The following is a 26,719-nucleotide window of genomic DNA, read 5'->3' on the forward strand; positions in this document are numbered from 1 at the left end:
TTAGATTTGGGAGCTGTGTGAGTTTATTTAGACAAATAAATGATAAACTTTATATTGCATGCAAGGCACAAAAACTAAAAGCAGGGCACTACAGATCTGAAAAAAAAATTTCCAGAAATTAGATACAGAATTCACGTCTGTCAGTTTGTCATACTGTGGGGACTTGCGTATTGCTGTGATGCTGGTAGCTATGCTGCTGATATACAAATACGAGGAGGGTCACCACAGTGGACAGATTTCAGCTGAGCTTCCAGACTAAGGCAAACTAGGAAGAAGGACCTGGTGGTCTGCTTCTGAAAGAATCAGCCAGTGAAAGCCTTATTAATAGCAGCAGAACAATGTCTGTTACAGTGCCAGAAGATGAGCCCCTCAGGCTGGAAGGCACTCAAAAGACGACTGGGGAAGAGCTGCCTCCTTAGAGTTGACTTTATTGACACGCATAGAGTCAAGCTTTCGGGACATTGGTGTGGTGATGTGGCATGACTCAAAATGAGAAGAAACAGCTGAAAACATCCAATAATAATTGAAATGTGGAATGTATGAAGTCTTAGAAAATGAGAAATTGTCAAAAATGAAATAGAATGCATAAAGATCAATATCCTAGGCATTAGTCAGCTGAAATGGACTGGTATTGGTCATTTTGAGGAGGAAAATCATGTGGTCTACTATGCAGGGAATGACAACTTGAAGGGATGGCGTTGCACTTTTCATCAAGAAGAACAAAATCCATCCTGAAGTACAAGGCTGACAGTGATAGAATAACATCTACAGGCCTACAAGTAAGACTTGTTAATACAAGTAGTATTCAAATTTACCCACCAAAGACCAAGGCCAAAGACGAAGACATAGAAGATTTTTACCAACTTCTTTGGTCTGAAATTGATTGAATATCCAGTCAGGATGGTGAATGGGGTGACAAAGTTAGAAACAAGGAAGGATCAGTAGATGGAAAATATGGCCTTGGTGGTAGAAAGAATTGTGGAGATTGCGTAATTTGGGGAGTATGAAAAGAGATGGTCTCAGCTTGGTGACTTCCTAGAAGTCTTTCAGTGAGTGAAACAGGACATAAATGGAGGGGGATGTGAAATCAGCAGAGTTTTTAAAAATGATGTTTCATGCTGATAGAAGTGATGCTAAAGTGAGGGGAACACGGATAACTCAGAAAAGAGAGGTGAGGAATGCCAAGATGCCCTTGGAAGGGACAGCAGTATACGAGCAGAGGGCCTGGCCTCAGGTAGGAGGACTGTCTGCTCATCTACAGTAATAGGAAGGAAGGAACGAAGGCAGCACATAAGGGTGTAGACGCCTGTGGGTCAGAAGATGCATGAGAGGAGCTAGTGGAAGCTCTTCCAAGAAACAGGAAATGAGGTCATTTGCTGAAAGGCAGGATGAGAAGTAGGTGTTAAAATTTGAAGAGAAAAGAAGAGAGAAAGGGTGGAGACCGAACCGACCAGGTAAATGAAGGAACATAGTGAGGCAGGATAAAGGGCTGTCCTGAGGTAAAAAAAGAGGGAGTGTGCATAAATTTACAATGAGAGAATCAGAATAATTATGCGTTTTTTTCCAGCCACATTGTGAACATGGATGCAGGTGTGTGGAGGGTGGAGTTTTTTCCAGGGTTTAGGTTTTGCAAAATGAATGTGATGAAATCATGGAGGGGCCATGGCATTCTTGGTTTGGGTGAGGGCATTATTGTAAAGGAGAAGCTTGGAATTTACAGTGGGTATGAATTGAATATCAACTAAGTGGCAGCTAACAACAAGAAGTAGGGAAATGGGAATATGAGGGGTGCAGAGAAAGCCAAAATAGATTTGTTAAAAACTTCTAAGAAGAAGCTAAAATTCTGTCTTATAAAATACAAAAAAAAAAAAAAGAGAGAGACACTCTGTTTTTTAATTTTTCTTATGATTGAAGGACCTTATTTTCTGTTTCTCAGTTTTTTTTTTAAACATATTTGGGATAATATAACTTGTATTGCTTTTATACAAAAGGCAAGCAGGGACCTAGTATTTTTCATTCCTGAGATGTTTTCTCTGACATAAACTTGAGTGGGGAAACAGGGACAGGAATGCTCAGGGGATAAGGGCTCTAGACTTTGGCCTAGAGAGGAGGTGCTGTTCTGGGGCAGCAGTAAAGGCGTTTGGGAGTCAGGGTTGAGGCAAGTTAGAGAGAGTCAGATGGGACTGCAAATGGCCACCTAGTGACCCCAGGGTGAGGGCTGAAAGCAGATTTAAAGGAAGAGAGCAGGAAGGGCTGGAGGCCTGCTCTCTTTTGGAGCCAGAGAAGGCCTCGTTGCCGATTTTCTGACTACTTCATGCCAACTTTTTTCCTTGATCAAAACAAATAAACCACAGCAATCTCTGCAAGAATGCCTAGTACGTGAGACCTTCCCCCACCTCTGCCCTGGTAAGAGGTTTATATCTGGGGTCACATTGTTATGAGAGGATATCTTGATTTTCGAACACAGCAGTTTGTTGTACTATCTTTGATCTGATGGTGAGGATGGTGAGAGCGAAGTTGGCCTCAGACCACCACCACTGAAGCGGGCGGGCACCCCATCAACGCGGGTGCAGGTGAAGTCAATCAGGGCCTTAGGAGTCTCCCCAGGTTAAGCGGCTTCTCAGGTCAGTGTAGAGAAGACTCTGACTTGCCCTTCAGCTGATGGAAGGTGTTTCAGGGAAACTTGTGAAGCCTGTTTCACCGCCATCTGCTGGCAGGAACCTGCAATGACAGTCACACGGATTGATGCAGAGATTCTGTGCAATCAGGGATACAAGAAACAATGAAGCCAAAATAGTCTAACTGTGATAGCTGGACAGGCCTCTGTTACTGTAGCATTTATTTCATGTCAATCCATTTCTTTGAGGCTCTTTCTCTTTTTCGCTGACCCTCTGCTTTATGATGCATGATCTCCTGCAGGTCCTCCTGGTCCCTCCTGATAATATATCCAAAGTAAGAGAGACGAAGTCTCACCTTAAAGGCTCAAGGCTTTCCGGCCCACCAAGTCCATCCATAACTGGAAAGAAACTCTTTGAAGAGTCAGCATTCAACCACAACTTTACAAGGACATCCTGCTTATTTTTTTCCTCTCCATTTCCACAAGTGATTCTAGAGCCCTCTTATCAGGCCCTACCCTCTGTGGGCATGATAGGTCCCACTTTCTCTTTGGTTCACACATCTTTTGTGATCTCAGCCCTCCTGGACACTAGCTCAATATAGGCTCCCTGAGGACTTTCAATAGGAGTAATTCAGGGCCTGTCTTCCATTTCTCTGGCCCTTCCATAGCCCCGGAATCCAATCTCAAGTGATTGCAGTGTCTTTTAGGTATCCTTCAGGATACAAGTATCATCACAGCTCAGAGATTTTTTAGCTATAAATTTTATCAAACATTGAGGCAAAAATTTTCCATATTTTTCCCTTTCCTTGTTTTTTTTTCCCAGCATTTTTTATTGTTTCACAAAACTGTTGATTTGAGGAAACTAGTCCAAAATTTATGGAACCTGACCCCATTTAAAACAGTTTTTAAGTTAAAACTGAAGCTCTTCATTAGATCTTGGGTGCTTCAAGCAGTTGTGATGGGCTACTAACCTATAGGTTGGCAATTTGAACACACCCAGTGGTACCCTGGAAGAAAAGCCTGTCAGTCTGGTTCCATAAAGAATACAGGAAAGAAAACCCTATGGAGCAGCTCTACCGTGTAACACATGGGATTGTCATGAGTTGGAATGAACTGGACTGCAAGTTTTGTTTTGTTTTGTTTTAGATATTAGAGCTTCTATGACCCTGCTTTGTCTTTTGTAGTCATCAAATTATACTTCATGGGATATATTTGGCTCTTGAAGTACATTGGCTACTTTCACAACCTATCCCCCATGTAATTTGCTTTCCATTCACTGACTGCTTTGCATAGGCCCCTCCAACACCAGGCTGGCTGCTCAGATACTATAAACAGGGCCTTTGCTATGGGAGCTGATCTGCATCAGGCAGGCAGGGCCAGCAAGATGGTGCCACACACTCTGGTCCTCATGTCCCTGTTGCTCTGGGCCTCTGGTGAGAAATGAAAAGTGTTTCAATCTCTCTAGAGTAGTATCCTTCTAGAGCTGAAAAATGATTTTAACATAGCGTGGGAAATGACAGTTATTTTCAAAATGGAACCAATTATTTGCTGATATGTAATATCACTAGAAGTTGTGGTATAAATGGTATATTTTAATGTATGTGTGAAAAAAGTGTGTGTACATATATGTGCATGGTAATTGCCTACTCTGATTGCAGGTGCCAGTGGGGACATTGTGCTGACCCAGTCTCCAGCCTCTCTGGCTAAGTCTCAAGGAGAAACGGTCACCATCAACTGCAAGGCCAGCCAGAGTGTGAGCAGCTACTTAAACTGGTACCAGCAGAAACTAGGACAGGCTCCTAAGCGACTCATCTATAGCGCAACGAACCGGGCATCTGGGGTCCCTGATCGGTTCAGTGGCAGTGGGTCTGGGACAGACTTCACTCTCACCATCACCAACTTCCAGGCTGAAGACGCTGCAGTTTATTACTGTCTGCAAGGCTATAATAATCCATGCACAAGGCTTCAGCCTCGAACACAAACCTCCTCCCGGGGGCTACAGGCCAGTGACTCTTCACTGCACCAGCTGCTTTCTTTCTGCTCAGCCCCGAACATGCACTCTTCCTCTGTCTGCCCCAAGAACCTCATCTCCTAACTAATTACTCATAGTATTTGTAGGTTCTAGGGGAAAATTAAGGGATGTAGCTTCTTCTGGATTTCCTTTTGTGGTAAAATATACAAAAAGAATGCTGTAAAAATCCCTTCTACGCTTTTTCAGTTTTCATATCACAGGAACCTACTTGTTTCACATGGGTAGGTCACATGACTGATTCGGGAAAGGGTCCAGTGAGTTTTCTACCCTGAAAGATCAGTTCTGTCTTCATTGTGCCTTCTTGACTCTAGGAAGTTCTCATTTTAATTCATTATTTTCCTGGACTTTTTACTTTTTCTGCAATCAACCCTCACAACTCTAACCCGATATTATACCTGGATCCTTCATATTTAAAATCTCCCTCACAGAAGGTAATCTTCCTCTCTTACTTTTTTCCTTCCGTGGATCTTGTTTTCCAGCCAAGCCATCCTGGTCAATGTCAATGAAGGTGTTTTCCTGCTCTAAGCTCCTATTTCACTGGCCTTTTCTCCCCTCCCCATGTCTTTCAGTGGCACTCATTCTTTCAAAGGCCAGTCTCTAACTCATTAACCCTATCACCCTAGAAACATGTGACAGCTTTCCCATGTTCTATTTTCATTAGTTGTCAATTCCTCTTTAAATTAATCCCTTGGGCACCCAAGATTAATTTAGTGACTGAAGGAAATCATGGTTCGTTCTTGTTGTTAGTTGCCATCTTGTCAGCCTCTCAGTCATGATAACCCAATGAACAATAAGCTCTGAATATTGTCATCTAAAGGGTTTTCATTGGCTGATTTTTCACAAACAGATCACCAGGCCTTTCTCTCTAGTCTCTGTTAGTCTGAAAGCGCTGCTGAACCTGTTCAGCACCACAACACCATGCATAGAGGAAGTGAGGTGAATGAGGCCTGTAGGTCCCTCCTCAGGTTTATGCAGATGCCAGCCTGAGTAGTGTTTCCAGTCAGTGTAGAGGAGACTCCGACTGGCCCTGCAGCTAATGGAGATTTTCTCTCCTGGGAGACAGCAGAGATTCTGGCACCTAGTGAGCAGGATCTGCCTGCTGGAACCTAAAAAGACGGACACCCGAGGATGATCCAGGGGTACTGTGCAACCAGGGATAGAAGGGAAATTAAACCAAAATAGTCTCTAACTGAGACAAGTGGACAGGACTGTGTGGCTTGTAACACTTATTTCATAACCCTTTTCAAATCGTAGACCTATCTGAATAGGAGGATCACCCTGGGGAGAAAACTCCATGTCTAGGTTTTGTCTCGCCTGGAACATAGTAGAGCAGGAGCCTAGCATCTGGGTGGCACCTGTCCTGCAGCTTCTCTTTGTGTGATGTTGCTCAGATTCCATCCCACAGGAAACTCTATTTCATATCTTGCTTGCTTTCTGTCTTTCTGTCTCTCTTTCTCTCTCTCTCTCCCTCCCTCCCTCTCTTTCTTCCTTCCTTCGTATCTTTCTTCATTCATTCATTCAATTTGGTTGTGGGAACCATGATTGCACAGTGGTTAAGAGCTATGGCTGCTAATGAAAAGGTTAGCAGCTGGAATCTATTGGCTGCACCTTGGAAATTTTATGGGGCAGTTTAGTGTGTCCGATATGTCCGTATGTATTGGAACTGACTCAATGGGAAAGGATTGCGTTTTTTTGTTGTTGCTGTTAAGCACATACACAAGAAAGCACACACTGATTCAACACTTTCTATACTTCATAGCTTTTTATGAGGCTCAGGTCAGCAGGTGTGAGCTCAGGTTGAGGTGTACCAAGTGAACATTTATGCAAAGAACGACGGAGTGTAATGGTGAGATTCTTAGATAAAAGGATTGTGGTTCAAGAACTTCTAAAGTGCACGTTTCTTACTTTTTAAATAGGGCAGTGCTATTTGAATATGCCATTTATGGTTTTTTGGGATTCTCTAATGAAACTAGTTATATTTTAGTTTTGCTGCCATAATTCCTGAAGGTGCCTGAGTGGTACAAATAGTTTGTGCTCAGCTACTAACCTAAAGCTTGGCAGTTGGGACCCACCCAGTGGACCCCCAGAAGAAAGGCTTAGTGGTCTGCTTCCATGAAGGTTACAGTACAGAAAACCCTTTGCAGCTCAGGTCTGCTCTGTAACACATGTGGTTTCTATGAATTGGAATCAAGTCAATGGCAATGGGTTTCATTTTGCTTGATTACAGTTTCTGGGAATGGAAATACATTCTTGAAGACCACTTATTGAAACTATTCATGAGGAAATGGTACTAAAGCTCAAGTCACAGAGTCAAAAATATTTGCAAAGACGACATGAACTTATACACAGAAAACCGTAAGGAAATCCTCCAGAAAACTACTGAAACTAATAGAAGAGTTCTGTAGAGTTTCAGGCTAAAAGATAAACATACAAAAACCAGTTGGATTCCTCTGTTGTTGTTGTTACGTGCGGTCGAGTTGGTACCGAATCATAGCTACCCTATGCACAAAAGAACGAAACAGTGCCGAGTCCTGCGCCATCCTTACAATCATTGTTATTCTTGAGCTCATTGTTGCAGCCACTGTGTCAATCCACCTCGTTGACGGTCTTCCTCGTTTCTGCTGACCCTGTGCTCTGCCAAGCATGATGTCCTTCTCCAGGGACTGATCCCTCCTGACAACATGTCCAAAATATGTAAGGTACAGTCTCGCCATCCTTGCCTCTAAGGAGCATTCTGGCCACACTTCTTCCAAGACAGATTTGTTCGTTCTTTTGGCAGTCCATGGTATATTCAATATTCTTCGCCAACACCACAATTCAAAGGCGTAAACTCTTCTTCGGTCTTCTTTATTCATTGTCCAGCTTTCAGATGCATATGATGTGACTGAAAATACGATGGCTTGGGTCAGGCGCATCTTAGTCTTCAGGGTGACATCTTTGCTCTTCAACACTTTGAAGAGGTCCTTTGCAGCAGATTTGCCCAATGCAATGCATCTTTTGATTTCTTGACTGCTGCTTCCATGGCTGTTGGTTGTGGATCCCAGTAAAATGAAATCCTTGACAACTTCAATCTTTTCTCCATTTATCATGATGTTGCTCTTTGGTCCAGTTCTGAGGATTTTTGTTTTCTTTATGTTGAGGCATAATCCATACTTAAGTCTGTGGTCTTTGATCTTCATTAGTAAGTGCTTCAAGTCCTCTTCACTTTCAGCAAGCAAGGTTGTGTCATCTGCATAACGCAGGTTGTTAATGAGTCTTCCTCCAATCCTGATGTCCCGTTCTTCTTCTTATAGTCCAGCTTCTTGGATTATTTGTTCGGCATAGAGATCAAATAGGTATGGTGAACAATACAACCCTGACGCACAATTTTCTTGACTTTGAACCAATCAGTATCCCCTTGTTCTGTCCGAACAACTGCCTCTTCATCTATGTAAAGGTTCCTCATGAGCACAATTAAGTGCTCTGGAGTTCCCATTCTTCGCAGTGTTATCTATAGTTTGTTATGATCCACACAGTCGAATGCCTTTGCATAGTCAATAAAACAGAGGTAAACATCCTTCTGGTATTCTCTGCTTTCAGCCAGAATACATCTGACATCAGCAATGATATCCCTGGTTCCACGTCCTCTTCTGAAACCAGCCTGAATTTCTGACAGTTCCCTGTTGACATACTGCTGCAGCCATTTTTGAATGATCTTCAGCAAAATTTTCCTTGCGTGTGATATTAATGATGTTGTTCTGTAATTTCCACATTGAGTTGGATCACCTTTCTTGGGAATAGCCATAAATATGGATCTCTTCCAGTCAGTTGGCCAGGAAGCTGTCTTCCATATTTCTTGGCATAGATGAGTGAGCACCTCCAGCGTTGCATCTGTTTGTTGAAACATCTCAATTGATATTCCATCAATTCCTGGAGCCTTGTTTTTCGCCAGTGCCTTCAGAGCAGCTTGGACTTCTTCCTTCAGTACCATCAGTTTCTGATCATATGCCACCTCTTGAAATGGTTGAATATCGACTAATTCTTTTTCGTATAATGACTCTGTGTATTCCTTCCATCTTCTTTTGATGCTTCCTGCATCGTTTAATATTTTCTTCATGGAATCCTTCACTATTGCAACTGGAGGCTTGAATTTTTTCTTCAGTTCTTTCAGCTTGAGAAACGCAGAGTGTGTTCTTCCCTTTTTTTCCCATCTCCAGCTCTTTGCACATGTCATTATAATACTTTGTCTTCTCGAGAGGCCCTTTGAAATCTTCTGTTCAGTCTTTTACTCCATCAATTCTTCTTTTTGTTTTCACTGCTCCACGCTTAAGAGCAAGTTTTAGAGACTCCTCTGACATCCATCTTGGTCTTTTCTTTCTTCCCTGTCTTTTCAGTGACCTCTCGCTTTTTTCATGTATGATCTCCTTGATGTCATTCCACCACTCCTCTGGTCTTCGGTCACTAGTGTTCAACGCGTCAAATCTATTCTTGAGATCGTCTCTAAATTCAAGTGGAATATACTCAAGGTCATATTTTGGCTCTCGTGGACTTGCTCGGATTTTCTTCAGTTTCAGCTTGAGATTGCATATGAGCAATTAATGGTCTATTCCACAATCTGCCCCTGGCCTTGTTCTGACTGATGATATTGAGCTTTTCCATCGTCTCTTTCCACAGATGTAGTCAATTTGATTTCTGTGTGCTCCATCTGGCGAGGTCCATGTGTATAGTCGCCGTTTATGTTGGTGAAAGAAGGTACTTGCAATGAAGAAGTCGTTGGTCTTGCAAAATTCTATCATTCGATCTCCAGCATTGTTTCTATCACCAAGGCCATATTTTCCAACTACTGATCCTTCTTCTTTCTTTCTAACTTTCACATTCCAATCACCAGTAATTATCAATGCATCTTGATTACATGTTTGGTCAATTTCAGACTGTAGCAGCTGATAAAAATCTTCTATTTCTTCATCTTTGGCCCTAGTGGTTGGTGCAGAAATTTGAATAATAGTCTTATTAACTGATATTCCTTCTAGGCTTATGGGTATTATCCCATCACTGACAGCGTTGTACTTCAGGGTAGACATTGAAATGTTCTTTTTGATGATGAATGCAACACCATTCCTCTTCGAGTTTTCATACCCAGCATAGTAGACTATATGATGGTCCAATTCAAAATGGCCAATACCAGTCCATTTCAGCTCACTAATGCCTAGGATATCGATGTTTGCGTGTCCCATTTCATTTTTGACGTTTTCCAGTTTTCCTGGATTCATACTTCATACATTCCAGGTTCTGATTATTAATGGCTGTTTGCAGCTGTTTCTTCTCATTTTGAGTCATGCCACATCAGCAAATGAAGGTCCCAAAAGCTTTACTCTATCCACGTCATTAAGGTCAACTCTACTTTGAGGAGGCAGCTTTTCTCCAGTCACCTTTTGACTGCCTTCCAACTTGGAGGCTCATCTTCCAGCACTATATCAGTTAATGTTCCACTACTATTCATAAGGTTTTCACTGGCTAATGATTTTCAGAAGTAGACTGCCGGGTCCTTCTTCCAAGTCTGTCTTAGTCTGGAAGCTCAGCTGAAACCTGTCCTCCATGGGTGACCCTGCTGGTATCTGAATACTGGTGGCACAGCTTCCAGCATCACAGCAACACACAAGCCCCCACAGTATGACAAACTGAGAGGCACGAGGGGGTTGATTCCTCTAAATCAAAAAAAGAACATTGAAGAGAAAACCACCAAATCAATAGCATTCACAGTAACCCCAAGAAGATAAAATACTTAGGAATAAATCTTACCAAAGATGTAAAACACCTATATGAAGAAAACTACAAAGTACTACTGCAAAAAAACTAAAAGGGACCTACATAAGTGGAAAAGCATACCGTGCTCATGGATAGGAAGACTTAACATAGTAAAAATGTCTCTTCTACCAAATGACATCTATATATACAATGCATTTCTGATTCAAATTCCAAGGACATTTTTTAATGTCCTGGAGAAACAAATCACCAACTTCATATGGAAGGGAAAGAAGCCCCAGATAAGCAAAGCATTACTGAAAAAGAAGAACAAAGTGGGAGGCCTCACTCTGCCTCATTTGAGAACATATTACACAGCCACAGTAGTCAAAACAGCCTGGTACTGGTATAGCAGACACATAGACCAATGGAACAGAATTGAGAACCCAGATATAAATCCATCCACATGTGAGCAGCTGATATTTGACAAAGGCCCAGTATCAGTTAACTGGGGAAAAGACAGCCTTTTTAACAAATCGTGCTGGCATAACTGGGTACCCATCTGCAACAAAATGAAACAGGACCCATACCTCACACCATGCACAAAAACTCACGAAAAATGGATCAAAGACCTAAACATAACGTCTAAAATGATAAAGGTGATGGAAGAAAAAATAGGGACAACATTAGGAGACCTAATACAAGCACAAACAGAATACAATACATTACTTAAAATGATGAAGAGAAACCTGAAAACTGGGAGCTTGTAAAAACCAAACACCTATGCTTATCTAAAGACTTCACCAAAAGAGTAAAAAGACCACCTACAGACTGGGAAAAAATTTCCGCTATGACATCTCTGACCAGCGCCTGATTTCTAAAATCTATACGATTCTGCTAAAACTCAACCACAAAAAGGCAAACAACCCAGTTAAAAATTGGGCAAAGAATATGAACATGCACATCACTAAAGAAGATATTTAGGGGGCTAACAGATACATGATGAAATACTGTCGATCATTAGCCATTAGAGAAATGCAAATTACAACTACGATGAGATTCCATCTCTCTCCAACAAGGCTGGCATTAATCCAAAAATCACAAAATAATAAATGTTGGAGAGGCTGTGGAAAGACTGAAACACTTATACACTGCTGGTGGGAATGTCTAATGGTACAACCACTCTGGAAGGTGATCTGGAGTTTCCTTAAAAAGCTAGAAATCCCAGAAATCCCAGTCCTCGGACTATATCCTCGAGAAATAAGAGCCTTTACACAAACAGATGTATGCACACCCATGTTTATTGCACCACTGTTTACAATAGCAAAATTTGGAAGCATCCAAGGTGTCCCTCAATGGACGAATGGATAAATAAATTATGGTGTATTCACACATTGGAATAGTACGCATCCATAAAGAACAGTCATGAATCTGTGAAACATTTCATAACATGGAGGAACCTGGAAGGCATTATGCTGAGTGAAATTAGTCAGATGCAAAAGGACAAATACTGTATAAGACCACTATTATAAGATCTTGAGAAAGAGTATAAACTGAGAAGAACCCATTCTTTTGTGGTTACAAGAGAGGGGAGGGAGGTAGGGTGGGAGAGGGTTATTTACCCATTTGATAGTAGATAGTAGATAAGAACTACTTTAGGTGAAGGGAAGGACAACATTCAATACAGGGGAGGTCAGTACAACCGGTCTGGACCAAAAGCAAAGAAGTTTCCTGAATAAACTGAATGCTTCAAAGGTCAGCGGAGCAGGGGTGGGGGTTTGAGGACGATGGCTTCAGGGGACACCTAAGTCATAAGCAGAATAAATGCTATTAAGAAAACATTCGGCATCCCAATTTTCGGTGTGGTGTCAGGAGTCTTAAAAGCTGGCAAGCAGCCATCTAAGATGCATCAATTTGTCTCAACTCACCTGGATCAAAGGAGAATGAAGAACACCAAAGTCAGAAGGGAATTATGAGCTCAAGAGACAGAAAGGGCAACATGAACTAGAGACTGCATCATCCTGAGACCAGAATAACTACATGGCACCTGGCCACAACCGATGACTGCTCTGATAGGGAGCACAACAGAGAACCCCTGAGGGAGCAGGAGAACAGTGGGATCCAGACACCAAATTCTCATAAAAAGACCAGACTTAATGGTCTAAGACTACAAGAATCCCAGCGGGCATGGACCCCAAACCTTCTGTTGGCCCAGGGCAGGAACCATTCCCAAGGCCAACTCATCAGATATGGATTGGACTGGACAATGGGTTGGAGAGGGATGCCAATACGGAGTGAGCTACTTGCATGAGGTGGAGACTTGAGACTATGTCGACATCTCCTGTTTGGAGGGGAGATGGGAGGGTAGAGGGGGTTAGAAACTGGCAAAATGGTCACGAAAGGAGAGTCTGGAAGGAGGGAGCAGGCTGATTCATTAGGGGGAGAGTAAGTGGGAGTATGTAGTAAGGTGTATACAAGTTTATATGTGAGACACTGACTTGATTTGTAAACTTTCACTTAAAACACAATAAAAATTATTTTTAAAAAAATGTTTGCAGGGAGGCGGGGTCAAGATGGCAGACTAGGTGAACACTACTGCGGATCCCTCTTGCAACAAAGACTCGGAAAAACAAGGGAATCAATCACATACATAACAATCTATGAACTCTGAACAACAAGCACAGACTTAGAGACGGAAAACGAACAAATACAGGCAGACAGCGACCGTTTTCAGAACTAGGAGCCAGCGTACCAGGCAGGTGACCTTCGGAGCATGATCTGGGGCAGAGCCCGGGGGGCAGACGGCACAGACAAGGGGCCCAGCCCTACCCCCCGAACCCATCCCAGGAGAGAGTCTAGCTGGTTGGCGTGGGCGGCGTAGCGGCTCAGCCGGAGGGAGAAGCACCCGGGAGGCAGTGACGGATCTTGGAGCAGGGAGAGCAGTGTCCCAGCCGTGGAGCCGTCCCGCTGGGAGTTTGGCGGGAAGCGGTTGGGGCACGAGCGGGGGGGGTCAGCTATATTTCCCCAAAGCGACTCCGGGGCAGGGCCCACACGTTCATGCGGGGGGACGCCCACCCAGATCGCGTCTGTGGAGCGATGCACCGGAGGGAGAAGTCCCCGGGAGGAAGTGACTGGTCTCGGAGCGGGGAAAGCAGCGTTCCAGCCAGGGAGCCGTCCTGCTGGGATTTGGGCGAAAGCGGGCGGGGTGTGAGCGCGGGGTCCAATTATATTCCCCTGAATAGACCCTGGGGGCGGGCCCACCCATTCGAGCGGGAGACACCTACCCAGTTCTCGCGAGCGGTGCCGCGCACCGGAGGGAGAAGTCCCCGGGAGGAAGTGACAGGTCTCGGAGTGGAGACAGTAGCGTCCCAACTGGGGAGCCGTCCCGCCCTGATTTTGGCGGACGGGGGCGGAGCATGAACGCGGTGATCAGCTCTATAATCTGTGGTGCTACACTCCTAGCTCTCTGATCTCTCCCACACCCTTCCCAGGTGGCTCCATTACCATCCGAATACCTGGAGCCAGAGGGAGAATTCAGATAGGGATTTGACTGCATTTTTTTTTAGCTGATTACCTGGAAAATCTAGTTTCCCAGTGATGGCTCGGAGACAGCAGTCCATATCAAACCACATAAAGAAGCAGACCATGACAGCTTCTCCAACCCCCCAAACAAAAGAATCAAAATCTTTCCCAAATGAAGATACAATCCTGGAATTATCAGATACAGAATATAAAAAACTAATTTACAGAATGCTTAAAGATATCACAAATGAAATTAGGATAAATGCAGAAAAAGCCAAGGAACACACTGATAAAACTGTTGAAGAACTCAAAAAGATTATTCAAGAACATAGTGGAAAAATTAACAAGTTGCAAGAATCCATAGAGAGACAACATGTAGAAATCCAAAAGATTAACAATAAAATTACAGAATTTGACAACGCAATAGAAAGTCAGAGGAGCAGACTCGAGCAATTAGAATGTAGACTGGGACTTCTGGAGGACCAGGGAATCAACACCAACATAGCTGAAAAAAAAATCAGATAAAAGAATTTAAAAAAATGAAGAATCCCTAAGAATCATGTGGGACTCTATCAAGAAGGATTGGAGTCCCAGAACAGGGAGGGGGGACAGAAAACACAGAGAAAATAGTTGAAGAACTCCTGACACAAAACTTCCCTGACATCATGAAAGACGAAAGGATATCTATCGAAGATGCTCATCGAACCCCATTTAAGATTGATCCAAAAAGAAAAACACCAAGACATATTATCATCAAACTCACCAAAACCAAAGATAAACAGAAAATTTTAAAAGCAGCCAGGGAGAAAAGAAAGGTTTCCTTCAAGGGAGAATCAATAAGAATAAGTTCAGACTACTCAGCAGAAACCATGCAGGCAAGAAGGGAATGGGACGATGTATACAGAGCACTGAACGAGAAAAACTGCCAACCAAGGATCATATATCCAGCAAAACTCTCTCTGAAATATGAAGGCGAAATTAAGATATTTACAGATAAACACAAGTTTAGAGAATTTGCAAAAACTAAACCAAGACTGCAAGAAGGGCTAAAGGAAATTGTTTGGCCTGATGACCAATAACATCAGGTACCAGCACAATACAAGGTCACAAAACAGAACGCCCTGATATCAACGCAACTCAAATAGGGAAAGCACAAAAACAAACAAATTAAGATCAATTCTAAAAAATAAATAAATAAACAAAATAATACACATAACAGGAAATCAATAGATAAATGATCACAATAATCAAAAAGAGGGACTAAATATAGGAGGCATTGAACTGCCAGATGGAGAGTGATACAAGGCGAAATAGAAGGATACAAGTTAGGTTTTTACTTAGAAAAATAGGGGTAAATAATAAGGTAACCACAAAAAGGAATATCAATTCCATAACTCAAGAAAAAAGCCAAGAAAAACGTAATGACTCAACAAACACAAAGTTAAACATTATGAAAATGAGGATCTCACAAGCTACTAAGAAAAACGTCTCAGCACAAAAAAGCAAGTGGAAAAATGAAATGGCCAACAACACACATGAAAAGGCATCAAAATGGCAGCACTAAAAACTTATTTATCTATAATTACGCTGAATGTAAATGGACTAAATGCACCAATAAAGAGACAGAGAGTCACGGACTGGATAAAGAAACACGATCCATCTATATGCTGCCTACAAGAGACACACCTTAGACTTAGAGACACAAACAAACTAAAACTCAAAGGATGGAAAAAAATATATCAAGCAAACAATAAGCAAAAAAGAAGAGGAGTAGCAATATTAATTTCTGACAAAATAGACTTTAGACTTAAATCCGCCAGAAAGGATAAAGAAGGACACTATATAAGGATAAAAGGGACAATTGATCAGGAAGACATAACCATATTAAATATTTATGCACCCAATGACAGGGCTGCAAGATACATAAATCAAATTTTAACAGAATTGAAAAGTGAGATAGACACCTCCACATTTATAGTAGGAGACTTCAACACACCACTTTCGGAGAAGGACAGGACATCCAGTAAGAAGCTCAACAGAGACATGGAAGACCTACTTACAACAATCAACCAACTTGACCTCATTGACTTATACAGAACTCTCCACCCAACTGCTGCAAAGTATACTTTTTTTTCTAGTGCACATGGAACATTCTCTAGAATAGACCACATATTAGGTCATAAAACAAATCTTTGCAGAATCCAAAACATCGAAATATTACAAAGCATCTTCTCAGACCACAAGGCAACGAACCTAGAAATCAATAACAGAAAAACTAGGGAAAAGAAATCAAATACTTGGAAAATGAACAATACCCTCCTGAAAAAAGACTGGGTTATAGAAGACATCAAGGAGGGAATAAGGAAATTCTTAGAAAGCAACGAGAATGAAAATACTTCCTATCAAAACCTCTGGGACACAGCAAAAGCACTGCTCAGAGGCCAATTTATATCGATAAATGCACACATACAAAAAGAAGAAAAGAGCCAAAAGCAGAGAACTGTCCCTACAACTTGAACAAATAGAAAGTGAGCAACAAAAGAACCCATCAGGCACCAGAAGAAAACAAATAATAAAAATTAGAGCTGAACTAAATGAATTAGAGAACAGAAAAACAATTGAAAGAATTAACAAAGCCAAAAGCTGGTTTTTTGAAAAAATTAACAAAATTGATAAACCATTGGCTAGACTGACTAAAGAAAAACAGGAAAGGAAACCAATAACCCGAATAAGAAACGAGAAGGACCACATCACAACAGAGCCAAATGAAATTAAAAGAATCATTTCAGATTACTACGAAAAATTGTACTCTCGCAAATTTGAAAACCTAGAAGAAATGGATAAATTCTTGGAACAATACTACCTACCTAAACTAACACATTCAGAAGTAGAACAACTAAATAGACCCATACCAAAAAAAGAGATTGAAACGGTAATCAAAAAACTCCCAACAAAGAAAAGTCCTGGCCCAGACAGCTTCACTGCAGAGTTCTACCAAACCTTCAGAGAAGAGTTAACACCATTACTATTGAAGGTATTTCAAAGCATAGAAAAAGACGGAATACTACCCAACTCATTCTATGAAGCTACCGTCTCCTTGATACCAAAACCAGGTAAAGACATTACAAAAAAAGAAAATTTTAGACCTATATCCCTCATGAACATAGATGCAAAAATCCTCAACAAAATTCTAGCCAATAGAATCCAACAACACATCAAAAAAATAATTCACCCTGATCAAGTGGGATTTATACCAGGTATGCAAGGCTGGTTTAATATCAGAAAAACCATTAATGTAATCCATCACATAAATAAAACAAAAGATAAAAACCACATGATCTTATCAATAGATGCAGAAAAGGCATTTGACAAAGTTCAACACCCATTTATGATAAAAACTCTTACCAAAATAGGAATTGAAGGAAAATTCCTCAACATAATAAAGGGCATCTATCACTCTAAATGGAGAGAACCTGAAAGCATTTCCCTTGAGAACGGGAACCAGACAAGGATGCCCTTTATCACCACTCTTATTCAACATCGTACTTGAAGTCCTAGCCAGGGCAATTAGGCTAGACAAAGAAATAAAGCGTATCCAGATTGGTAAGGAGGAAGTAAAGCTATCACTATTTGCAGATGACATGATCGTATACATGGAAAACCCTAAGGAATCCTCCAGAAAACTACTGAAACTAATAGAAGAGTTTGGAAGAGTCTCAGGTTATAAAATAAACATACAAAAATCTCTTGGATTCCTCTACATCAACAAAAAGAACACCGAAGAGGAAATAACCAAATCAATACCATGCACAGTAGCCCCCAAGAAGATAAAATACTTAGGAATAAATCTTACCGAGGATGTAAAAGACCTATACAAAGAAAACTATAAAACTCTGCTACAAGAAATTCAAAAGGACATACTTAAGTGGAAAAACATACCCTGCTCATGGATAGGAAGGCTTAACATAGTAAAAATGTCTATTCTACCAAAAGCCATCTATACATATAACGCACTTCCAATCCAAATACCAATGTCATCTTTTAAGGGGATAGAGAAACAAATCACTAATTTCATATGGAAGAGAAAGAAGCCCCGGATAAGCAAAGCATTACTGAAAAAGAAGAAGAAAGTGGGAGGCCTCACTCTGCCTGGTTTTAGAACATCTTATGCAGCCACAGTAGTCAAAACAGCCTGGTACTGGTCCAACAACAGACACATAGACCAATGGAACAGAATTGAGAACCCAGATATAAATCTATCCACATATGAGCAGCTGATATTGACAAAGGCCCAGTGTCAGTTAATTGGGGAAAAGATAGTCTTTTTAACAAATTGTGCTGGCATAACTGGATATCCATCGGCAAAAAAATGAAACAGGACCCATACCTCACACCACGCACAAAACCTAACTCCAAATGGATCAAAGTCCTAAACATAAAGTCTAAAATGATAAAGGTCATGGATGAAAAAATAGGGACAGCATTAGGAGCCCGAACACAAGGCATAAACGGAATACAATACATTACTTAAAATAACGAAGAGAAACCAGATAACTAGGAGCTCCTAATAATCAAACACCTATGTTCATCTAAAAACTTCACAAAAGGAGTAAAAAGAACACCTACAAAATGGGAAAAAATTTTCAGCTATGACATTTCCAACCAGCGCCTGATCTCTAAAATCTATGTGATTCTGCTAAAACTCAACCACAAAAAGACAAATAACCCAATGAAAAACTGGGCAAAGAATATGAGCATGCACATCACTAAAGAAGATATTTAGGGGGCTAACAGATACATGAGGAAATGCTGTTGATCATTAGCCATTAGAGAAATGCAAATTAAAACTGCGATGAGATTCCATCTCTCTCCAAGAAGGCTGGCATTAATCCAAGAAACACAAAATAATAAATGTTGGAGAGGCTGTGGAAAATTGGAACACTTATACACTGCTGGTGGGAATAAAAAATATATATATGTATGGGAATGTAAAATGGTAAAACCACTCTGGAAGGTGATCTTGCATTTCCTTAAAAACCTAGAAATAGAACTGCCATACAACCCAGAAATCCCAGTCCTTGGAATATATCCTAGAGAAATAAGAGCCTTTACAGAAACAGATTTATGCACACCCACGTTTATTGAAGCACTGTTTACAATATCAAAAAGTTAGAAGCAACCAAGGTGTCCCTCAATGGACGAAGAGATAAATAAATTGTGGTATATTCACACAATGGAATACTACGCATCAATAAAGAACAGTGAGGAATCTGTGAAATATTTCATAACATGGAGGAACTTGGAAGGCATTATGCTGAGTGAAATAAGTCAGATGTAAAACGACAAATATGATATAAGAGCACTATTATAAGATCTTGAGAAATAGCTTAAACTGAGAAGAATCCATTCTTTTGTGGTTACAAGAAGGGGAAGGGAGGGAGGGTGCGAGTGGGTTATTTACCGATTAGATAGTAGATAAGAACTACTTTAGGTAAAGGGAAGGACAACACTCAATACGGGGGAGGTCAGTACAACTACACTGGACTAAAAGCAAAGAAGTTCCCTGAATAAACTGAATGCTTTGAAGGTCAGCGGAGCAGGGGCAGGAGTTTGGGGACTATGGCTTCAGGGGACACCTAAGTCATTGGCAAAATAAATTCTATTAAGAAAACATTCGGCATCCCAATTGGAAGTGTGGTGTCAGGTGTCTTAAAAGCTAGCAAGCGGCCATCTAAGATGCATCAATTTGTCTCAACTCACCTGGATCAAAGGAGAATGAAGAACACCAAAGTCACAAGGGAATTATGAGCCCAAGAGACAGAAAGGGCTACATGAACTAGAGACTTCATCATCCTGAGACCAGAATAACTACATGGTGCCCCGCCACAACCGATGGCTGCCCTGATAGGGAGCACAACAGAGAACCCCTGAGGGAGCAGGAGAACAGTGGGATGCAGACCCCAAATTCTCATAAAAACACCAGACTTAATGGTCTAAGACTAGAAGAATCCCAGAGGTCATGGTCCCCAAACTTTCTGTTGGCCCAGTACAGGAACCATTCTCAAAGCCAACTCATCAGATATGGATTGGACTGGACAATAGGTTGGAGAGAGATGCCGATAAGGAGTGAGCTACTTGCATCAGGTGGACACTTGAGATTATGTTGGCATCTCCTGTCTGGAGGGGAGATGGGAGGGTAGAGGGGGTTAGAAACTGGCAAAACGGTCACGAAAGGAGAGTCTTGAATGAGGGAGCAGGCTGACTCATTAGGGGGAGAGTAAGTGGGAGTATGTAGTAAGGTGTATACAAGATTATATGTGAGAGACTGACTTGACTTGATTTGTAAACTTTCCCTTAAACCACAATAAAAATTATTTTAAAAAAATGTTTGGAAACAGAGTGGAATCAGAGGCTTCCAATATCCAATGTGCCATCACTGGTGTCCAGTGGTGGTGGAGCCAGTCCATCTGTGGTAGTGCTGGATGACATACAACGTCCTTCTCTGATTTATCGTGAACTGCGCTTTTGCCAGTTGGTTTCAGGTACATTTTCTACACCATGTTCTGTAGACTTTCAGTCAGGTCCACGTGGCACCAGGTAATCATTTCATTTTCTGCTTAGTTTAGGCTTGGTTGGATTCTCTTGTTTGCAATCAAAATCCCTGAATGATAAGAATATAATATTTGACAGTATTAGATCTTCATCAATGTTTTTTCACCTTGAATATTAATGTTTATAGTAACCATTTTGCATTTCTGATTTCTGGAGTTGAAAAGAAAAATCTCATCAGTATACTGTTCATTTTTGTTGTTGTTGTTAGGTGCTGTCCAGTCAGTTCCAGCTCTTAGTGACCGTACGAACAACACAATGAAACACTGCCCAGTCCTAGGCCATCCTCGTAATGCTTCTTATGCTTGAGACCCTTGTTGCAGCCACTGAGTCAATCCATCTCGTTAAGGGTCTTCCTCTGTTTTGTTGACCCTCTACGTTATCAAGCATAATGTCCCTCTGCAGGGCCTGATCCCTCCTGAGAACATATCCAAAGTATGTGAGATGAAGTTTTGACACCCTCCCTCCTAAAGATCACTCTGGCTGTACTTGTTCCAAGGCAAATTTGTTCCTTTGGAAGTCCATGTTGTGTTCAACATTCTTCGCGAACACAATAATTCAAAGGCATCAATTCTTCTTTGGTCTTCCTTAGTCATTGCCCAACTTCCACATGCATAGGAGGCAATTGAAAACATCATGGCCTGGTTCAGATGCATCTTAGTCTTTAAAGTGACCTCTGCGCTTTTTAACACTTTAGAGAGGTCTTTTGCAGTCAATTTGCCCGGTGCCATGCATCCTTTGATTTCTTGAATGTTGCTTCCATGGGCATTGATTACAGATCCAAGGACAGTAACATCCATGACAATTTCAGTGTTTTGTCCATTTATCAGGATGTTCCTTATTAGCCCAGTTGTGAAGATTTTTGTTTTCTTTATGTTAAAGTATAATCCATACTGAAGACTGTTATCCTTGATATTCATCAGTAAATGCTTCAAGTCCTCTTCATTTTCAGCAAACAACTTGGTGTCATCTGCATCATGCAGGTTGCTAAAGAGTCTTCCTCCAATCCTGATTCCTCATTCTTCTTCATATAATCCATCTTCTGAAACTAGTTGCTTAGCATAAAGCCTGCATAAGTATGGTGAAAGGATACAACTGTGACACACACATTTTATGACTTTAAACCAGGCAGCATCTCCTTATTCTCTTTGAATGACTGCCTGTTGACCTATGTACAGGTCCTCATGCACACATTTAGGTGTTCTGGAATTCCCATTCTTCGCAGTGTTATCCATAATGTGTTACAAACCACACAGTGGAATGCCTTTACATAGTCAAAAAAACACAGGTAAATATATTTCTGGTATTATCTGCTTTTAGCCAGGATCCATCTGACATTAGCAATGATAGCCCTTGTTTCAGGTTGCTGTCTGAATCTGGCTTGCATTTCTGGCAGTTCCCTGCCAATATACTGCTGTAGCCACTTTTGAATGAATATTGTTCGATGATTTCCACATTCAGCTGGATTACCTTTCGTGGGAATAGACATAAATATAGACACAGTCTTAAAATTCTGACCTTTAGAAAGAAAAACCTTTCTGTCATTCTGTATCCTTCTAGTAGTTTATGGAGTAAATGTCGTTCTACATCTTTCTGTTTGCTGTTTATTATTAAAACCCAACTTATAAAATTCCTCAAAATCATTTTTCTCAACAAAAAGTAATTGGGGAAATTCAGCGGTTGAGGAATTAGCATCTTGTGTCTGCTATACATTTACAAAAGTCTTTCTGGAAGCTGGAACACCAGCATCTTCACCAATTCTTCTCAGCCACACTCGCCCTGAGGACATCTATAGAGAATGATATTTCAACTCTCTTAATTCAAGGAGAACCGTAAGTAGTAAAATGAGAAGCATGGTGTTGGGAAAGTGGGAAAATACTAACTGCTAAATATCACCAAATATTATCCTGATTAAATATACATAACCTCCAGATGTATTCAACTTGTGTTTCCCTTGTCTGTGTCAAATGTCTTCCTGTCATGCTGACTAAATTTAACTGACAAATGTACACAGGCAGGAGGATTAGGATGAGCTCTCAGTCCGGTCTCCTGACATCTGGTCTAGTTGCTCAGAGGTACTTGTACCTCCTCCATCCTCCCTGCTTTCTCTGCCATGTCAAGACTGGTGGAGCTGACCGGCCACGAACAGGCAGTGTCTGAGGTGAAACAGAGGCACTCATGGCCCAGAGTCCTCAGCTGCAACCCATTCCCCTGAGGTCTCCAAACTCTTCCTCTTAGCAGCCTCAGAGGATCTGCTTGGACTGCTCATCACACAGGCAACACATTTAGGAAGCTGGGCCACCCCAAGCAGAGAGGTTTGCTTGCACGGCTGTATCACTGCAGGAGGAAGATGTACACTTTGCTGGCAGTAATAAACTGCAACATCCGCAGCCTCCACCTGTTACCGCAAATTGTGGATTTGAGCCTCCTGCCGCAAGCCAATAGTGAGACAGGGGGAGGTAAGCGGCAAGACGATTTTACTGAACACCGTGTTCAAGAGACAGAGGGGGCAAAGTTGGCCCCAGATTCTGTCTGCCCCTAGAGGGCTACAGAAGTGTTTTATAGGGAGAGGGTCAGCGTTTAGAAATTCCCAGGAATGTTGATTCTTCTTTGAGGGGGATGTAATGACCCAGTGACTTATTGTTGACGTCTTGGAGTCCTCTTTACGCCGTCCTGGTTTCGGTTACTGGATGGGTCCGGGTTTTGCTCAATTATCTCGGGTCCTGATGGTATCACTCATTGTTTTTCTCACCTTGGAGAGAAGCATGATTTAATCAACAACAAGAATCTTGATTACCTCGTTTTTCTACAATGGAATTTGTTTTTCTACAATGGAACAATTATGAGACAGATTCCAGAGCAAATAATCGACGTTTTTAAAGACTAAATATTTTACTCACAGCTTATACAGCTAAACTGGAAAATATATTCTCTCTTATTTTAATACTAAAACACTACAGACAATGTATTTTCTCTACTTCAATCCCCCCTATTTCTGAAGCTTTCTCAATCTTGGGAAATGGAGCGCCGCTCAATCTGGCTGTTTCCTGCTGAAGAGGGGCATGAAGTCAGGGAATGTTTATTTAGGGTGGGTCTTAGAAGTAGAGTTAGTATAAAAGGCAATGGTGTCTTATTGAATCAGATGGTGAACATCCCCTTGGTTGACTGGAGAATTCTCTCGGCCAATTAGGGCAAATGTATTTCTTGCTTTTAAGGTGGTCTCAGTTCCTTGGGCCCAGATTTTTAGAAAACAGGGAACACAAATACACATCATTAAAATTACAATTCCCAAGGTGACAAGAGGGACTAACCAAGATTCTATGGATGGGAATAGATTCGAGATCCAATGCCACAGTCCACTTGCCCGTGCTATGGGATTTGTCCATTCAGCAACTTTGTGGATTGCTTTTAATCTGATGTCCACTTCCTCCAAAATGTTAATCCAGGTACAACAAGTCTTATTAATTATGGCGCAAACACCCCCTGATTCTGCCAATAAGAAGTCCAGCGCAATTCTATTGTCTAAGACCACTTCAACCAGGGAATTTAAGGAGGCTTGCTGGGCCTTCAGGGCTCTTTCTGTACCCATGGCTAACAAATGGATTGTATCCGAAAGGTTTTGAAAAGCCATTTCCGAATGGTACATGCCTAGTCCGGGGATTATGGTCTTCAGACACCACCAACCAAAACCAGTTTTTTTTACGACCAGGTTACTCCAGCCAGTTTCAGAGAGGAATGAGTAGTCAGGAGGAATTCATATGGTCCCAACCAGACGGGGGCCAGTTCATCTTCTAGATGTTGATTTTTCTAAACCTTTAACAGGACCCAATCCCCTGGCTTGAACCTATGAAGAGGCACATTAGAGGGGGAAGACAAATGGGAAGAGGCATATTTGTCAATGGTACTTGTAACTGCTCCTAAGGATTGGACCCAATCTCTCTTTTCAACTTCTGTCATGACAGAGGTGTGGAAAGTTGACCGTTTTAGGAATGGTCTCCCATATATAAGTACATAAGGACTCAACTTAAGCCCACTTCGAGGGGCCACCCGAATCTGAAGTAGGGCAATTGGTAATACTTGTAACCAAGTGGAGTGGGTTTCTTGGCAAACTTTAGCTAGAGTCTTTTTCAAAGTATGATTTATCTTTTCAGTCTTTCCAGTAGATTGTGGTCTCTATGCTGAGTGCAGTTTCCAGGTGATGTCTAAGGCCTTATTAAGTTCTTGATTTACCAGGGCCACAAAGGTTCCCCCATTGTCGCTCTGAATTGAGAGTGGCAAACCAAATCGGGAAATAATCTCTTTGAGTAATGCCTTAGTCACTTCTTGAGCTTGTTCAGTCTGGCAAGGAAAAGCCTCTACCCTCCCAGAGTATGTGTCTACAAAACCCTGTAAATATCAGAAGTTTCCAGGTGCTCGAGGCATTACTGTAAAATCTACTTGCCAATTTTTTCCCATGTTCATTCCTCAGTGCTGGATTCTTGGCTCTGCTGGGTGGGGTACCATCTTTGGATTGTTTTTAGCACTTAACGGACATCTTTGGTGACCTCACATACTGTCTTAAGAATCTGTGGTACCCAACAATTTGTTGAACCCATTCGAGACTTGGGTCTCTTCCACACTGCGTGCTTTCGTGCAGAGTTGATATTATATTATATTGTACACTTGGTCTTCTGGTAACTATTTATTCTTCAGAATTAGTCAGCCATCTAGGGTGTGGTGAAGACTGAAACCTCCACTCTTGGAGGGGCAGCCTCCAAGATATTTGTCAGGGTTACCACTGTATATCCTGCCGCTCGACGTCCTTCATGCCTGAAGCTACTTCCATCTGTGAATATTTGAATGTCAGAATCCTGCGGTGGGACATCAGACAGGTCAGACTTACTTGAATAGACTTCTTCAGTGACCTCTACACAGTCGGTTATTGGCGGATCCTCAGATACTGGCAGTAAGGTAGAGGGGTTCAGGGAGGAGACAGGTTTTAATACAACATTAGGGGTATTTAATAGGATGGCCTAGTACTGTCCCATGCGGCCTGCTGTAAGCCAGAACCCCCCTTTTTTGTTCTAAAAGAGGAAGAACTGTGTGTGGGGTATTTACAGTCACCTTTTGGCCAAGTGTGAACTTTTCAGCTTCCAGGAGCAGATCGCAGGTTGCAGCCAACGCCTGTAAACACTGTGGCCATCCCTTAGCAACAGTGCCCAATTGCTTTGAGAAGTATGCCACAGGGCGCCGGGCTGGGCCCAAAGTCTGACTCAGAACTCCCACAGCAATCCCCTTCCTCTTATGCACAAAGAGTTCAAAAGGTTTTTGTAAATCAGGCAGTCCCAGTGCTGGGTCCGTCATTAACTTATATTTAATTTTTTTCAAAGGCTTCCTCCAGTGTCCAAGATAAAGTCTATGGGGCATCCTCCCACCTTAAAGTCACCCGGGGCTCACGGAGGGAGATGGCCAATGGCGATATGGGTCCTGGCTTCGTTCCTCCGATTCATCTCTAGGGGATGATGCTTCCTGGTAAGCCTGTAAGGTGGCTGGCTGCACCGATTTCTTTGGGCTATTGGGACACTCGCGTTTCCAGTGCCCACGCTTTTTGCGATATGCACACTGGCCTGACCCCAAAGAGGGTCTTGGTCTATGTTCTGGCCTTAACCACTTTCTAGGCCCCTTCTCTTTCTCAGAATTCGGAGGTGACAGTGCAGCAGTGAGTAAAGCAGCCTTCTGTTTCGTTTTTTGCTTTTCTTTTTGTTTGGCTGCCTAGTCTCTGTTATTACAGAATTTAAAAGCAATTTCCAGCAGCTGTCCCATAGGCATGCCCAAACCTCCTTCTAGCTTCTGTAACTTTTTACGTATGTCTGGGGCACTTTGGGTAATGAAAGTCATATTCAGAAGTACGGAATTTGGGGGGGTCTCAGGGTCTATATCCGTATATTGCCGGAAACCATTTGTCACCCTCTCCAAAAAGGTGGAAGGGTCCTCTTTTTCTCCTTGTATTATGTCTCTCAGTTTTTGCAAACTCTTAGGTTTAGGGACCCCAAATTTTGAGCCCACAGTAAGACAATTCTGATATAGTTGAAGTCGACCCCGCCCATCAGCGCTATTATGATCCCGTCCCGGATCTGGGGTAGGGAGAGCTTTCACACCTGGGTGCCTTGATTCATTTAAAAAAAAAAAAAAAAATTTTTTTTTTTTTTTTTAAATCATGTAGTGTGTCTGCCTCCTTT

The 26,719-nt window shown here is 41.9% G+C and overlaps 1 gene segment (V, D, J or C); it reads left to right on the forward strand.

Annotated features, from left to right (window-relative positions):
* The first annotated feature begins 3,977 nt into the window (after positions 1 to 3,977).
* LOC126060263 (immunoglobulin kappa variable 4-1-like) overlaps positions 3,978 to 26,719 on the forward strand; it is a 191,257-nt gene continuing 168,515 nt past the window's right edge. Inside the window, 1 exon segment of the V gene segment in view lies at positions 3,978 to 4,050. Coding sequence covers positions 4,002 to 4,050 — 49 coding nt within the window.

This window comes from Elephas maximus, chromosome 17 (genome assembly GCF_024166365.1).
Source record: "Elephas maximus indicus isolate mEleMax1 chromosome 17, mEleMax1 primary haplotype, whole genome shotgun sequence".
Taxonomy (NCBI): domain Eukaryota; kingdom Metazoa; phylum Chordata; class Mammalia; order Proboscidea; family Elephantidae; genus Elephas; species Elephas maximus.